Below are 16,871 nucleotides of genomic sequence, written 5' to 3' on the forward strand. Positions count from 1 at the left end.
TTCATCCAACAATTATCAAGAAGCTACTGTTTGCTTTGGAGATGCAATGGGGAAGACGACACAGTCCCTGTTTACCAGGAAAGGCACAGTTGAGGGACAGACAAAAGCAGAAGTAACATTCCACTGAACTCCTGGAGGGGACTTCTCCCAGGGAATTCACTCCACAGATGGCAACTGTAACTATTCTGTTCAACTTCCATTGAAAGGCAGGAAGTTGTAATATAAAAAGCTCACTCTAGTGCTAAGAACCATGGGTTCACGTTCTTATGCCACCATTAATTACTGTGTGACCCTGGACAAGCCCCTTGACCTCTGAGCTACATTCCTTCCTCCAACAATAAACACTTGCCAAGGGGCGCCTGGGTGGCTCAGTGGGTTGAACATCCAACTCTTGATTTTGGCTCAGGTCATGATCTCACAGTTCATGAGGCTGAGCCCCCGTCAGGCTCTGCGAGGACAGTGTGGAGCCTGCTGGGGATTCATGCTCATTCTCATTCTCTCTCTCTCTCTCTCTCTCTCTCTCTCTGCCCCTCCCCCACTTGTGCATATGCACAGTCTCTCAAAACAAATTTTAAAAAGAAGAAAAAAAAACCCCACTTGCCGAGCACTTACAAAATGCCTAGACTCAGCTGCCTTGTCTGTAAAGTGAAACTGCCAGTTTTACCTCATAGGTAGGAGAAGAAGTGTATGTAAATTGCCTAGACCAGGGCTCAGCACAGAGACAGACATGGATAAATGACAGTTACTACTATCATCATCATCAATCAAATGCTAGGCACTGTGCTCCATTGTAAGCACACAAAGATAGGGAAGATAGGGTCCAGATCTAAAGGGATGCATGGTAGTGGGGAAGAAACACAAAAGCAGGTGATTTCAGCACAATCCAGCAAGTATGGTGATAGGGTGCTATGTTTGGAAGCAGTCAAGATGAGCTCTGAATCCCTAATCACATGAGGATTTTATCCAAACTCCTTTCAGAAAGGCTGTTTAGAACAAATCAAATAAGGAAATGATACCCTCCCCAAAATAGACCTGGCAAAAGAACAAGATAGCTCGTACGTGTAACATCTTTGACTCTCTAGAATTTTTTTTTAATCCTAAAAGCTTGGTAATGGCCTTAGAAACTAGAGCACATTCACTTAGATCATGTGGGACAACTCCAAGACACCAGAGAAAAAACCAGAATGCCCCAATGGTGACAATTAGAAGGATGCCGCTGCGGCAGGAAACTACCTCAACTGTACGCTTCTTCCCTCTGATGAGGTCAGGAACTTCCCTTACGGTCTCCAAAACATAACAGACAAGGTCTTGGTTTTCTTTTTACCTGAAGGGTATTCTGGTCAATGACTTGGAAAAGGGAGTGAGGTTTGTTATCAAAAGATACAGGCCGGTGGAGAAGACCGCCGCTGCCGAAAGCGACCCATCCTGGTTCCAGCTCCTCGTTCCGGCAGTACACAAAACCTCTGTGGGGTGGGGGGGGAAGAAAACACACAGGCTGAGTAGCCAGGCGGTTGTTGGAAACCACACAATGCGCTACAGCAAACATCTTCCACCTGATTTTTAAAAAATGACTAAGTATGCAAAACATCTAAAGGAGAGTACGTGTATTACGTTAACTTTGCGACTGACACTACAGCAAATATTCATTTTCCACAACAAATTACAGCAGAAAAAAAGTTGGGGAAAAGATCTAATTAAATATATAGAAGCCTCTCAAACTGTGGTTTCTTGTGGCAGCAATTCACAGATCTGACATCCCCACTGAAAAGTAGGGCTAATCCACGGTCAAATCCAAGTACACAAACACTGACCTAGGGGCACCTGGGTGGCTAAGTCAGTTAATCATCTGACTTCGGCTCAGGTCACGATCTCACGGTTTGTGGGCTCAAGCCCCGTATCGGGCTCTGTGCTGACAGCTCAGAGCCTGGAGCCTGCTTCAGATTCTGTGTCTCCCTCTCTCTCTGCCTATCTCTCTCAAAAATGAATAAACGTTAATAAAAAAAATTTTTTAAAAAGACTGAACTAGAAAAATGTCCATTCATCAACATGGAGAAGGCACGAATATTGTAACAGTTTGGATCATAGAGGAATTTCTGGCTAGAAACAATGACCTGAGGGCTACCAAGCTAGAGTCCAAACAAAGCTGAAATGCATTAACAGAACAAGAGTCTACTAATCCAAGAAAAATCAAATTACATGAAATTGTCCAGACTTATTTAGTTACTAGTCAGTCTTTGTTTGGGTGGGTTGGGGGAGGGGGGGAACAGAAAGGGAAGATCCGCATCCCCAGGTATCTTCCTCACAGAGGTTTATGGAAGAAGGGAAATGTTCCAGCCAAATCATTCAGCAAGTTCCATGCAACTGACCTGAGAGTACCATGTAATCCAGACCCCAATTTGCTTACTCCTCTTCCAACTGAGTTAGTAGTATACAGGTAGAGACCATCCGCCGTGAGACAGCGCCCTAAGTCAGCATCTGAAATCATTTTTTCACAGGTAAATTATATACATGATTTTTCTAATGAAATTATAAACATGCTTCTAGTGAAAAAGCCTTAGGAGGTTGAGTGAAAGATAATCTCCCACTTCTAAAATAAATGCTTCAGTGTGACTTCCAGGAAAGATGGCTCAAACCCCCAAATCAAGCCTCTAGAATGTATGTGGGATCAGGAACCAACGTCAGGCAAAGAGGTCAGATAGATAATAGCAGGGGAATCTGGTTCTACCTGCCAGAAGTTTTCTTCCTGTCTTTTTGAATAGCAAAAACAGAGTCAAAGTTATGCACTCCTAATTCTAATCTGAGAGGACTAAGACTCGAGGACTTTCAGTAATGATCCGGTGGTTAAAAAGCCATGAGCTCTTAAGAGCTCTGGGCAGTTATTAGTTGATCTTAGGCCCTTCTGAACCTCAGTTTCTTCATCCAGAAAATGAGACTACTCTGTACCTCAAGAGTCACTGTGATGGTTAAAGGAGATAGCACAGGGGAACACCCACAGGCCCCTGGTTCAAAACCAGTGTTCCATAAACGGCAAATGCTATTATGCTGGCATACCAATGAAACTCATGGACCTAAAGTCTGCTTCTGTGGATTTCCCATCCAGTGACTCTGTTCCCCCTTAGCTGTATCCACTGCCAGCTAAAAACCATATTACTCCATAGAATAGTCAACAGTTTATTAATTTACCCTCAAGAATTTGTCCTAAAGAGACAGCTTATAAAACTTTCAGTATTTTCCTCACCATTTCACCATGGTTAAATTTGTCTGCTACCTGTCCTGTTAAAGGAAATCCAACACCACAGCCCTCATATTTAGTAATGAATATGCTGTTATCTTAAGAATTCAGTCTACGAATTCCAGACAACTACCATTTGTAACTATTAGCTTCTTCAAAAGACCGTTAAAGTGAGTAATCGTTTTTAAAATATTTTCTTTCCTTGAGTATTTTAACTTGGAACCTATAAAAATCTATTTATTCGTTCCTCTTTAGATAGAGGCCTAGGGCCTTCTGAGGAGTCTGACAAGGGGTGGGAGTGAAAGTGACAGAGAAGATTGGCCCCGAGTTGATACTTGTTGAAGCCAAGTGAGGAGTGCAAGGGGTTGACTAAAGCATCCTCTCAACTTCTATATCTGTTAGATGTTTCCGTATTAAAAATAAGGTTACTTTTTAAATTCTAAGAAAAATATTCTCTAGGTGGAAGCAAAACTAAAAGTACAAGGGAGTGAAAACCAAGCAGACCAGTTTAACACCATCATCCTCCGTAAGAAACTACCCCAAGGTAGATACTAAAAGAAGTAAAGGGAGAAAACAAAGGGGTTTGGGTTTCATTTGAAGATGTAAATTTCAGCCTATAATGTTTAAGAACTTCTTGGGTTTTACAGGCTCTTTGCTTCTCCTGTTGACTCTAGTTGCATCAGATCCATTTTACCATTGGTTCCTTTTACCAGCTCACATGACTATTTGGAAGCAACAGTGGACACGAAAAGACACGGGCCCCAGGATGAGAGGTGCAGGGGTGGCCTGCCTCTCAGACTGCATCCCATGCCCTTAAGGCTGTCCAGGAAGTTTCCCCATCAAGGGTGAGAAATGCAAGTAATCTCAAATTTCTTAGAGATTCACTTTGAGTCTTTCCAGAAGAAAACTGAAGGTCTTAGAAACAATTTCCTGGGGCGTCTTAAATTCCTATTTCATCAGTTACATAATGTTGTTTAATGACAGAATACCAGCTACAACAACTAACAGGTTTGGGAGCAAGGTAGACTCTTGGTGAGCCTGCACCTCCACAGAAGGAAGCTAGAAGCAGCCTGCCTGGGGTGCCAGAGCACCGCTCAGTACTTCTACCACACAAACGGAGAGGCCACCTTCATCCAACAAGTCAGGTAAGTGAAGGTCAATTAAGAGAAGTTCTGCCATTTTCACGGAGATCACAATAAACTGATATGGAAAACTTCTGAAAGTGTAACAACATTTTAATCCAGCCCATTTTGTTAAAGGAGATACTTAATCCATGCTCCTTTGAACAATCTGTCTCCCCTCAATCTCGCCCCTTTTAGGACAGAGGGTTCAACCACACACACATAGTAAGTTACTAAAAGAAACAGCATCAGGCTTAGGCAGCAAGATCTGACCTTCTGTTCATGGACATAAAAATTTAACTTAAGGCTCCCAGGCTCAAACTCAAATACCCAGGAGTCCACTGCAGTAATTCAAGGCTCCTTGGCTAAAGCGTATGGATGATCCCTTTCCCTTGCGATAGTAAAACCTATCCATTTTCTTACCTCCCTGAGCATCAGCTTTTACACTTTTACTGATAAAGCAGACAAAGAACTCACTGTATAGGATCCTAGCGCTTTTAGTGAAGAGAACAGAGTTCTACCCAAATCGTTTGCCACAATGATCCAAGGCCATTCTTTTCACATCTTAATTTCAGTCACAGGAGCAAAACCCCTACATTACCTTTATTTTCAGAACTGGAGCCGGTGCTACTATCTGGTGCAGGCAACATGTCTTCATACCCCCACGATACTATGTGTTTGCCACCGAGCAAACAGGAGGGGGAGCCAGGCCCCCCTTCCAAAAGCAACAGCCTAAAAACGGGGAGATGGGAGAATCATGAAGACAAGGAAACTATCCATTTCAGCAAGAAAATGAAAGTCCTCTCAAAGAGCAGATAACTAGTTTTGAACAAATACGTATCTGGAAAAAACAGTCATGTTTTTAAATTTAAAAATTACAAATCCATGCTTACAGAAACATAATAAAAGTACAGCTGTGTATAGGGGCGCCTGGGTGATTCAGTCAGTTGGGCAACCGATTTCAGCTCAGATCATGATCTCATCATGGTCTGTGGGTTCAAGCCGCACGTCGGGCTCTGTGCGGACAGCTCAGAGCCTAGAGCCTGCTTCAGGTTCTGGGTCTCCCTCTCTTTCTTCTCCTCCCCACCTTGTGTTCTATCAAAAATAAACAAACACTGGGGCACCTGGGTGGCTCAGCTGGTTAAGTGTCCAACTGCAGCTCAGGTTATGATCTCGCGACTCGTGGGTTTGAGCCCCGCGTTGGGCTCTGTGCTGACAGCTCGGAGGCTGGAGCCTGCTTCGGATTCTGCGTCTCCCTCTCTCTCTCCCCCTTCTCCACTCCCACTATCTCTCTCTCACTCTCTCAAAAATAAGCAGTAAAAGTTTATTTAAAAAAAATTTTTTTAAGTACAGTTGTGTATAAAATGTATAAGTTTTATATATACGTAGTGGGGGGTAGTTAGGGTAAGGATTGGGAGGCACATACACTAAAACATTAGGAATGGTTATCTTTGGGTAATGAGCTTATAAATGATTTTCAGTTTCTTCTTTACACTTTCACGGATCTTAAAATCTATAATAAAAATTCACTATAAGCGATTACATTTTAAAAAAAACAAAATAGAAACTAAAAAACAACACGCTCTAGGAACACTTTCAAAAAAGGAAAGAGGAGACAGAATTCTTAAGATGAATAGGATAATATTCTTATTTTAAAATATGAATCACTAATTAAGCAGTTGAGCTCTCTACCTGTTAAAAGAGACTATGTACAAATCTCCCTCATGGAGGAAGAAGATAAGGATCCAAAGTGACAACTTACCTATACAGTACATCGGCTACAGGCAGGGACCCCAGATCAGTCTGTTTCTGTAACAGATGGACCGTATGGACAAAAGTCTTCAATGATCCCCTAAAAATAAAAGGAAAGAAAATCGTCACAACTGCTAAGTCAAATAAGAAGGTTGATTTTATTAGCCACGTGAGAAGGTTCCAGAAGGGGTCTGTTTCCACCAATCAGAAGACGTATTGTACAAAATATACTTGATTCGTACAGATTACCACTGACTCATACGAAAAGTTTTATGAGGGGCCTGGGTGGCTCTGTCAGTTGAGCGTCCGACTTCGGCTCAGGTCATGATCTCGCGGTCTGGGAGTTCGAGCCCCGCGTTGGGCTCTGTGCTGACCGCTCAGAGCCTGGAGCCTGTTTCAGATTCTGTGTCTCCCTCTCTCTGAACCCTCCCCCGTTCATGCTCTGTCTCTGTCTCAAAAGTAAATAAACATTAAAAAAAATTTTTTTTTAAAAAAAGTTCTATGAGCAGCACCAATTATGCCAATTAGGATGTTCTCCTTGCATCTGTAAACGAGTTCCCCCAACACAAAAGTTCAAAACAGAAGGCTCAAACACAAAGAACATGTGGCGATTATGCTTGGACACCATTTCATCAAGTCCTTCTCTAGCCTAGGAGAGAGATTTTACAGAAGGCAGTTACATTTAATAAATAATCTAACAGTATTTCCAAGCTTAGTTTTTGTTTTATTTTTTAAGTTCATTCATTTATTTTGAGAGAAAGAGAGAGAGAGAGAGAGAGAGAGAAAGAGAGAAACAGGAGCTAGGGAGAGGCAGAGAGAGGGAGAGAGAGAGGATCCCAAGCAGGCTCCACACTGTTAGGCCAAAGCCCAAAGCCGGGTTCAATCTCATGAGCCAGGAGACCACGACTAGAGCAGAAATCGAGAGTCAAGCGCTTAACCAGCCGAGCCACCCAGGCACCTCCAAGCTTAGTTTTTAAATATCTTCAAGTTTATCCATTTTACATAACTCTCCCCAAATCCCATCACATTAAATATGACTGAAGAGGAATACATTCCAATAATTTTTAATTTTTTTATTAAGTAAACTCTGCCTCCAACATGGGGCTCAAACTCATGACCCTGACATCAAGAGTCACAGGCTCTACCAACTGAGCCAGCCAGGCCTCACACAATTAAGATTTTGTGCTCAGAGGTGTTCCTTCTGCTTCCCTTGCTGTGAAGTATGTGATTGTAATACTCGCAGAGCTCACCACTACCCAATTTCCTTTTGGTTCCCAAGACTCAAGACTCTGGGAAATCTAGAATATGGTCAGCAGGATCTAAAAGAAGGTGCTTTTAAGATGCATGGGACTTACCTGGCCAGATCCTAAGTATAAATCACCACAGAACATTTCCTGAACGAAATGATCACCTGTATCAGATAGGCTGACTTCGGATCGCTGCCTTATTCTCTTAGCCAAGGCTTTAATTGCTGGGTAGCCTATACCTCAACCCTAAAAGAAACAGAATACCGGACACTGGACCGAGTAGGTTTAAAGTCCTCCTCTTAAGCATCCCTTTCACTACTTCTGGTGTTCAAAAAATCAAAACCAAAGAGCAATACAATATAAAGAGGGAAGGCAGCAGACAGGGTCTAAACGCTCAAGCTGGGAGTCTGGCCACTCACCAGCTGCCCCATCTCAAACCTGTCACTTAATTCCTATGGACTTTTGCTTCTTCATGTCTCCAACAGGGAGACGTCCCTGGGGTGCAACAAGGTTGAAATAAAGGGGCAAAAGCACACTGGAACATTTAAGGCCATGAAACCAACTGTAAGGTATAGTTACCTGCCACACAGCCACTGGTTCCCTGGTTCCTAAGCCCCTCCAGGATCTGAACCCTGCCAAGCTCCCCACCTGTCCCTTTTCTCTCCCACTGCCTTCCAGCTGGTTACCTTGCTGTCCCCTCGACTACACCAAGCACAGAAAGAGCACCCGAGTTGTGCCACTTGTTGCTTTTCTTGACCGCGACACTCGGTCACTGGCTGGCTCTTTGTCATCTTCCCGGCCTCTGCTCCACTTCAGTAAGGCCTTCCCTAGGCTGTAACAAATGCTGTCCCACCTCCACTTAGTCATTCTGTAGCAAAATATCCTGCTAGGTCTTCCTACAAATGAGCAGCCCTCTCTGAAGTGATCTTATGCATGGCAACTTTGCAATTTTAGGCACCAATGATCTTGCTCACTGCTGGATCCCCACTGCCTACAAGGGCACCTTGCACACGGAAAGTGAGCAATAGTTATTTACAAGGTGAATCGCCCAGAGTCCGTTCAACTGCAAGGTATCAAACCATGAGTCACTATGTTCCTAAAACCTAGCAAGGTTCCTGGCAAAGGTGTTCAATAAATGTTAGTTGGCTGAACGAATAAACATCTTCAAAATATGCAAATGTTTGGTCTTTGAAAGCATCAATCTCAGAAGTTCAATTAGGTCCCTAATAACTTCATTAAAGTAGATAACCCAACTGAAAAGCTTAAGACTTCTGAGGTAAATACAGTCCAGGACAGAGGGCAATATTGGCAAGACAATGTAGGAACAATCTTTAAAAACAACACAAGGGTGCCTAGGTGCCTTGGTCATTAAGCATCTGACTTCGGCTCAGGTCATGATCGCACAGTTTGTGAGTTTGAACCCCGCTTTGGGTAAAACACGAACCCCCAGTGAGCCCCACTTCTGTCTCTTAGGGGATTCTTTCTCTCTGCCCCTCACTCACTTGTGCCCTCTCTCAAAAAAAAAAAAAAAAAACACCAAGAGGAAACTAAAAACACTCATTTCAACATTTCTGAGTGGAATTTGGAATCTCAAGCACATGAAGCAATTCCAATAACTAGCAGATTGAATGTGGGCACAAAAAGTAAAGTTTATGATCCTATGTTCAATAACTACAAAAAAAATGTTTAAAATTCAAGAGCTGATGATTATTCCTAACATTCTAAATCTGCCTTAAGACAGTTCTACCTAAAAGCATATTTTCTCTAAATGAGATTTTTGTATTCATAATAAATCTATTTAGGGCTTGTAAAATACAGATCAATCCAATATAAAGCCTTTCCAGGGGAACTTATTTCGGTACCACCCAGTAATGTCTCCAGAATTAAGCTCATGTCAGGATTTCCACAATCTACAGTCTTCAGGGATCTGAAACTAGGCTAAGACAGTTTGCGCAGGGCAAAGAAACTGACAAATACTGGTGCCATCTTGCCTTAAAAAACAGCTTGATAGTCAACCATCTGAAGGTCAACTCTGAAGCCATAAAAACAGGGAAAGAAGTCTTATAGCTAAGAACTTCACAATCCTCCAAGAAGAATTTTCCCACATACACTTTGCTCTAAAAAAAAAAAAAAAAAAAAAAAAGGAAAAGAAAAGAAAAAACAAAGGGGAGGGGGGTGTTCCTGGGTGACTCACTTAAGTGTTTGACTTCATGAAGCTCAGGTCATGATCTTACAGCTTGTGAATTCGAATCCCACATCAGGCTCCATGCTGACAGCTCAGAGCCTGCAGCCTGCTTCAGATTTTGTGTCTCCCTCTCTGCCCCTCTCCTGCTTGTGCTCGCTCTCAAGAATAGACATTAGAAAAAAAGAAGATAAAAAGAAAAAAGAACTCAAAGAAAATTCTGAAGAAGAGGGACAGATTACTGTGACGTTAATTAGTGACACTAATCTGTCAGACCATGGTCCCTAAAAGGTCTCTAGACAACTAGCTTAGAAGTAAGGGCAGTGGACCTTTTTCTCACTATGTGCCAATGAACATACAGTTATCGGGCAGGACAACGTGGAAATCCTCTCCTGGAAAAGTCACTCCGAGCACATTTCCTATTGATACGAAATCAGTAACATCAGCTTACGCACAAAGGATGGCACGCTATTAAATCGGACATATACAGAGAGATCTTTCCATTAAACTAACGGAAGCATCAGGGTCCAGAAACAGAACTTGTGACCAAATCTGTGGGACTGAGTCCAGATAATAACCCACTCACTTGCCGACACGCTCCTTAGAGACACCCGTGGAAAAAAAAATTAAAAGCACTACAAGTTTTCTGACCGTCCTCCCAGGAGAGATACAGATATGCCACCCCCACTAACTACTGCCCCGAAAACGCTCATCATCCAAGGGGCGAGTAGATAACCACAAGGGTTGGCTCTCCATTTTAAGCTGTTTCAGCTTTATCACGGGAGAGCAGACAGCAAAAACTGGAGCTTTAGCCTCCAGCTGGGGTTCCTGGTGCCAAGTTTCGGTGAGGGCATCTTCTGCGCGGTCAAGGCTGGGGAATCCAATGCTGCCAACCAAGGCGGCCTCCTGGACGTGTCGACTTCATCAAACGGGCCTGCCCTCTTACTCACGCCCCACCCCCGGCAGCACGTCAGCAGGCGGTACGTCTGACTGCCCTTACCTGGCACATGCTAACGCCACCAGAGCGGCAGCAGCATTTTCCTTTTGCTTATGTGGGACGTGTCGGCCCAGGTCGGGAGCGTCCTCCAGCCAGGAGCACAGCAGAGTTTCGATGCCATTGAGACAGTCGGCGGGCTCCTTGGTCAGGCTCAAAGGCTGGCAGTCGCGAAGGCAGTTCAATAGCACCTCGGCAGTTATGTTACAGAGGGAGGGGTCCGTTCTGCTCTGGGACTGAATGAGGGGGAAGACCAGCAGGAGCCCCATCCGAGACGTGAAGGGCGCCTGCTCGGGTTGCTGTAGCAAGCCCTGGCGTTTGAGCAGGGCCAGGGTCTCTTCGTCACCCGAACTCTCTCTCTCGTGCTGTTCCTCCAAGGCCAGCTGGCGCTGGGCATTCCACAGTCCTCGCAAGGCGTTCAGGCGGTATTCCAGCAGGCGGGCGTAGGCGTTGCTCTGATTGCCACACACAGAGCGCAAACGTTCGGCTAATTCCGTCGGGTTCTTGGTCTCAAATGTTAAAATCTAAGGGAGGAAACAAACAAACAAACAAACAAGTTCGTGTGCATGGTTTTCACCACCGCTTTCACCTGCGGAAGCAAGTCTAGCCAATGGTGTCTAAAAACAGTCCACGTAAATCATCGTAACTGCGGCCAAATGTGAAAATATGTGCCATAAAGCCAGGTAGTTGCTGATGGAGATTTTTCTCCTTGTGGCGTTTCTGCTAGTGCTCCAATTAAAAGTAATATCAGACCTAACTAAAAGAGCCCAAATCATAAAAATAGTGAAGTGTGGAATTCAGAAGTTACTTTGCTCTAGAAAATGGAGGTACAAATCTTAATTAAATGCTCGAGTTATCACGTAAGTCTGACTCCGCTTACCAGGTGGATTATACGTGAAAAGAACAAAGTTTTATCTTCAAAATCGAATATACCTAGTCAATAATTGATAGTTTATGGTTCTTTGATTTTGAACAACACTCCATTTTTACTACTGTTAATCCATTATTTCAATCGGTGACATGGTATAGATTTATTCAGATTTATACGGACAGAGGAATCACTACTAGTTTCTTGCCAAAACCTACAATTACCAGGAGAGCTTCTCTAGATCTTCAGCAACTAGGGAAATAAAACCACTAAATCCTCAATCAAGGAAGGAACCAGCTATCAAGATAGAGAATTATGGCGGGGGGGGGGGGGGGGGGGGGGGGGGCTCAGTCAGTTAAGCGTCGGACTTAGGCTCAGGTCATGATCTCAGTTTGTGAGTTAGAGCCCCGCGTCAGGCTCTGTGCTGACAGCTCAGAGCCTGGAGCCTGCTTCGGATTGTGTCTCCCTCCCTCTGCCCCTCCCCTTGCTCATTCTCGTTTTCTCTCTCTCTCTCTAAGTAAATACACATTAAAAATTTTTTTAACAATAGAATTAGGGCCTGCTGGGTGGCTTATTTGGTTGAGCAACCAACTCCATTTCAAGATCTTATGATATCCGAGCACTGATGGTGCTGAGACTGCTTGGGATTCTCACTCTCGCTTTCTCCCCTACCCTTGCCCCTCTCAGGCTTGCATGCACACATGTGCTCACTTTCAAATAAACTTTTAAAAATAAATGAATTAAACTTGGTGATGCCAAAAGTTTGCGCATATAAATTCAACTAGGTTAAAATGAACAAACTACTGTGGGAATGCAAGCTGGTGCAGCCACTCTGGAAAACAGTATGGAGGTTCCTCAAAAAAATAAAAGTAGAACTACCCTGTGACACAGCAATTGCACTACTAGGCATTTATCCACGGGATACAGGTGTGCTGTCTCGAAGGGACACATGCACCCCCATGTTTATAGCAGCACTATCAACAATAGCCAACGTATGGAAAGAGCCCAAATGTCCATCAATGGATGAGTGGATCAAGAAGATGTAGTATACATATTACACACACACACACACACACACACACACACACACACACACACGGAATATTACTCGGCAATCAAAAAGAATGAAATCTTGCCATTTGCAACTACGTGGATGGAACTGGAGGGTATTATGCTAAGTGAAATTAGTCAGAGAAAGACAAAAGTCATATGACTTCACTCAAATGAGGACTTTAAGAGACAAAACAGATGAACATAAGGGAAGGGAAACAAAAATCATAAAAACAGGAAGGGGGACAAAACAGAAGAGACTCAAATATGGAGAACAAACTGAGGGTTACTGGAGGGGTTGTGAGAGGGGGGATGGGCTAAGGGTAAGAAATGGGTAAGGGGCATTAAGGAACCTACTCCTGAAATCATTGTTGCACTATATGCTAACTAATTTGGATGTAAATTAAAAATAAAATTTTAAAAAGTTTTGAAGACAAAAACTAAAAAAATGAACAAACTACTGTAAGCAACAATGGAGGACACTCTAGGAGCAAACACATTAAAACAGTATCAGGGGCCAGAGGAATCTGTTTCTCAGACCAAAAAAGGGTGGGAAGAGGTTTGAAATAAAAGCAAAAAAAAAAAAAAAAAAAAAAAAAATTGTCATTGGCACTGACATTTTAAAAGGTTATATAGTTCACTTTATTTCTCTCAGAAACCTGCAAAATAATTTTTTTTTTCAACGTTTATTTATTTTTGGGACAGAGAGAGACAGAGCATGAACAGGGAGGGTCAGAGAGGGAGACACAGAATCGGAAACAGGCTCCAGGCTCCGAGCCATCAGCCCAGAGCCCGACGCGGGGCTTGAACTCACAGACCGCGAGATCGTGACCTGGCTGAAGTCGGACGCTTAACCGACTGCGCCACCCAGGCGCCCCCAAAATAATTTTACTACCTCAAATTTTGCCCTTCAAAATAACCCAATAAAATAACAAGAACTTCCAGAACAATGTAAACCTTGTATCTGCCTTGCTTAGCCATACATGCAAGTCACGGAAGTGAAAAAATGTTCAGTTTAAAAAGACACATTCCAGGGCGCCTGACTGGCTCAGTCAATAGAGCATGTGATTTGATCTCAGGGTTGTGGGTTCAAGCCCCACGTTGGGTGTGGAGCCTACTTATAAATAAAAACCAAATTCCAATTCAAAAAACATATTTTGTGTATCTGAAAACAGTTCATAGTTTAAAAAAAAAAAAAAAAAAAGTAAGCAATTTGAACTTCAGTGCCAGCCAATTTCAACCAACAGGAGCACCTGGGTAGCTCAGTTGGCAAAGCATCCCACTCTTGGTTTTGGCTCAGGTCATGATTTCACAATGTGTGAGTTCTAACCCCACATTGGGCTCTGTGCTGACAGTGCAGAGCCTGCTTGGGAGTCTGTCTCTCCCCTTCCCTCCCCCCCCCCCCCCCCGCCCTGCTTTGCTCGCTTGCTCACACTCTCAAACTTAAAAAAAAATATATTAAAAAAAAAATAAAGTTTCATGGCACAAAAGCAGACACTCAGATCAACGGAACAGCATAGAGAACCCAGAAATGGACCCACAAACATATGGCCAACCCATCTTTGACAAAACGGGAAATATCCAAAGGAATAAAGACTGTCTCTTCAGCAAATGGATCTGGGAAAGCTGGAGAGGAACATGCAGAAAAATGAACCTGGACCACTTTCTTACACCATACACAAAAATAAACTGAAAATGGATGAAAGACCTCAATGTAAAACAGAAAGCTATCAAAATCCTCGAGGAGAAAGCAGGCAAAAACCTCTTGGACCTCGGCCGCAGCAACTTCTTACTCAATATGTGTCTGGAAGCAAGGGAAACAAAAGCAAATGAACTCATCAAAATAAAAAGCTTCTGCACAGCAAAGTAAACAATCAGCAACCCATGGAATGGGAGAACATGTTTGCAAACAACAGGTCAGATACAGGTTTAGTATCCAAAACCTATAAAGAACTTACCAAACTCAACACCCAAAAAACAAATGATCAATCCAGTGAAGAAATGGGCAAAAAACATGAATAGACACTTCTCCACAGAAGACATCCAGATGGCCAACTGACACATGAAAAAATGTTCCACATCACTCATCATCCGGGAAATACAAATCAACACCACAATGAGATACCACCTCACACCAGTCAGAATGGCTAACATTAACAATTCAGGCAACAACAGATGTTGGTGAGAATGCAGAGAAAAAGGATCTCTTTTGCACTGCTGGTGGGAATGCAAACTGGTGCAGCCACTCTGGAAGACAGTATGGAGGTTCCTCAAAAAAAATTAAAAGTAGAACTACCCTATGACCCAGCAATTGCACTACTAGGTATTTATCCGAGGGATACAGGTGTGCTGTTTTGAAGGGACACGTGCATCCCAATGTTTATAGCAGCACTATCGACAATAGCCAAAGTATGGAAAGAGCCCAAATGTCCATTGATGGACGATTGGATAAAGAAGATGTGGGGTGTGTGTGTGTGTGTGTGTGTGTGTGTGTGTGTGTGTGTGTGTGTAGTATTACTAGGTAATCACAAAGAATGAAATCTTGCCATTTGCAACCACATGGATGGAACTAGAGGGTATTATGCTAAGCGAAATTAGAGAAAAGCAAATATCATATGACTTCACTCATAGGAGGACTTTAAGAGACAAAACAGATGAACATAAGGGAAGGGGAACACAAATAACAAAAACAGGGAGGGGGACAAAACAGAAGAGACTCCTATAGGGAGAACAAACAGAGGGTTACTGGAGGGATTGTGGGAGGGGGGAAGGGGCTAAATGGGTAAGGGGCATTAAGGAATCTACTCCTGAAATCACTGTTGCACTGTATGCTAACTAAACCTGGATATAAATTTAAAAAGTTAAATAAGTAAACAATAAAATTTCAACCAATGACTTAGCAATAAAAACGGATACACACAACTTCAATGAATCTCGATGGCATTTTGTTGAGTACAAGCAGCCAATTTCAAAAGGTCGCATCGGTTTGATTCCATTTACATGACTTTCTGGAAAAAAAATAGAACTATCATGATGGAGAAGAGCTCAGGGATTGCCAGAGGTTAGGGGGAACAGTCAGATTATGATTATATAGGAATGGTATGAAGAAGTTTTTTGGAATGAACAAAGGGTTCTGTATCCTGGTGGTGGTTGTGATGTGAATCTATACATGTGTTAAAATTCATACAACAGTATACCTTCTGAAAAGGTCAATTTCACTGTACGATAATTTTTAAAGGAAAAAAATTCCAACCAGGTTAGATCTGTATTTAACTAGGTTTTACTGGGTAAAGCTATATTGCAGGTCACGTTAAAATTAAGAACTAGGGCCATTTTTAGTTAGTTTTTAGTTTAAAAAAATTTTTTTTTACATTTATTTTTGAGAGACAGTGAGACAGAGCGCAAGCAGGGGGAAGAGCAGAGAGAGAAGGAAACACAGAATCTGAAGCAGCTTCCAGACTCTGAGCAAGCGGTCAGCACAGAGCCTGATGCAGGGCTCAAACCCACGAGCCGTGAGATCATGACCTGAACCGAAGTCGGACGCTCAACTGGCTGAGCCACCCAGGAGCCCCCTTAGTTTTTAATACAACAGGATCAAACAAATAATGATTAAAGGTCTTACCATCAAGTCACAAACTGTTTTTCTACCTTTTGTCTGGATTCAAACATAAATCACCCTTTTATTTTTCACACAGCAGAAAGATATCATTTTTTTTTTTTTTTTAAAGGTGCTTGTTATTTCAAGGGCAACCATCTACCTTGAAGCTGTAATCATATCCAAGGAAGGTAGACTGCCCTTGTTTTTTTTTTCCTTTAAGGATATCAACTCAAAAGTCAGTAACCAACCTCCAATATTAAAATCAACAACGAGGGGCACTTAGGTGGCTCAGTTGATTAAGTGCCCTACTCTTGATTTCCGCTCAAGTCATGATCTCATTGTGTGTGAGACTGAGCCACACACAAGTTGGGATCTGTGCCAACAGTGTGGAGCCTGCTGAGGATTCTCTCTCTGCCCCTCCCTGGCTTGCGCACACAAGCGCTCTCACAAAATAAACGTAAAAAGAATAAAATAAAATCAACCACCAAAGACCAAGGTATTTTTCAATGTTGTTAAAAAAAAAAAAAAAAAAAAGAAAGAAAGAAAAGAAAATCACAAAACTTTAAATTTGTCTTTCCAGCTATGAACATCTAAAACAAATTTTGTTGCGTTCTTACAAGCCTTTCCAATATTGTTTTGTAATTTCCGCTGAATACAACTCTTTGATATACAATACATGTCTTCTACATACGTTTTTACTTATGGTACACTGATCATCTCAAGTTATATGAAGTAACTGTTAAAGATTCAATACAGGCTTTTATTACTCAAGAATCAAAGAGCTTAGTAACATTAAATTCAGCTATTTCTTTTTATTATCAATCTTA

The 16,871-nt window shown here is 42.5% G+C and overlaps 1 protein-coding gene across 5 annotated transcripts in view; it reads right to left on the reverse strand.

Moving 5' to 3' along the window:
* HECTD4 (HECT domain E3 ubiquitin protein ligase 4) overlaps nt 1–16,871 on the reverse strand; it is a 194,455-nt gene that overhangs the window by 124,399 nt on the left and 53,185 nt on the right. For all 5 annotated transcript variants that reach the window (XM_045457014.1, XM_045457012.1, XM_045457013.1 and 2 more), the window contains exons 2-6: nt 10,535–11,052; nt 6,116–6,205; nt 4,955–5,085; nt 2,367–2,475; nt 1,325–1,463 (exon numbers count right to left, since the gene is read on the reverse strand). In XM_045457014.1, coding sequence (XP_045312970.1) covers nt 1,325–1,463; nt 2,367–2,475; nt 4,955–5,085; nt 6,116–6,205; nt 10,535–11,052 — 987 coding nt within the window. The remainder of the gene's footprint in view (nt 1–1,324; nt 1,464–2,366; nt 2,476–4,954; nt 5,086–6,115; nt 6,206–10,534; nt 11,053–16,871) is intronic.

This window comes from Leopardus geoffroyi, chromosome D3 (assembly GCF_018350155.1).
Source record: "Leopardus geoffroyi isolate Oge1 chromosome D3, O.geoffroyi_Oge1_pat1.0, whole genome shotgun sequence".
NCBI lineage: Eukaryota > Metazoa > Chordata > Mammalia > Carnivora > Felidae > Leopardus > Leopardus geoffroyi.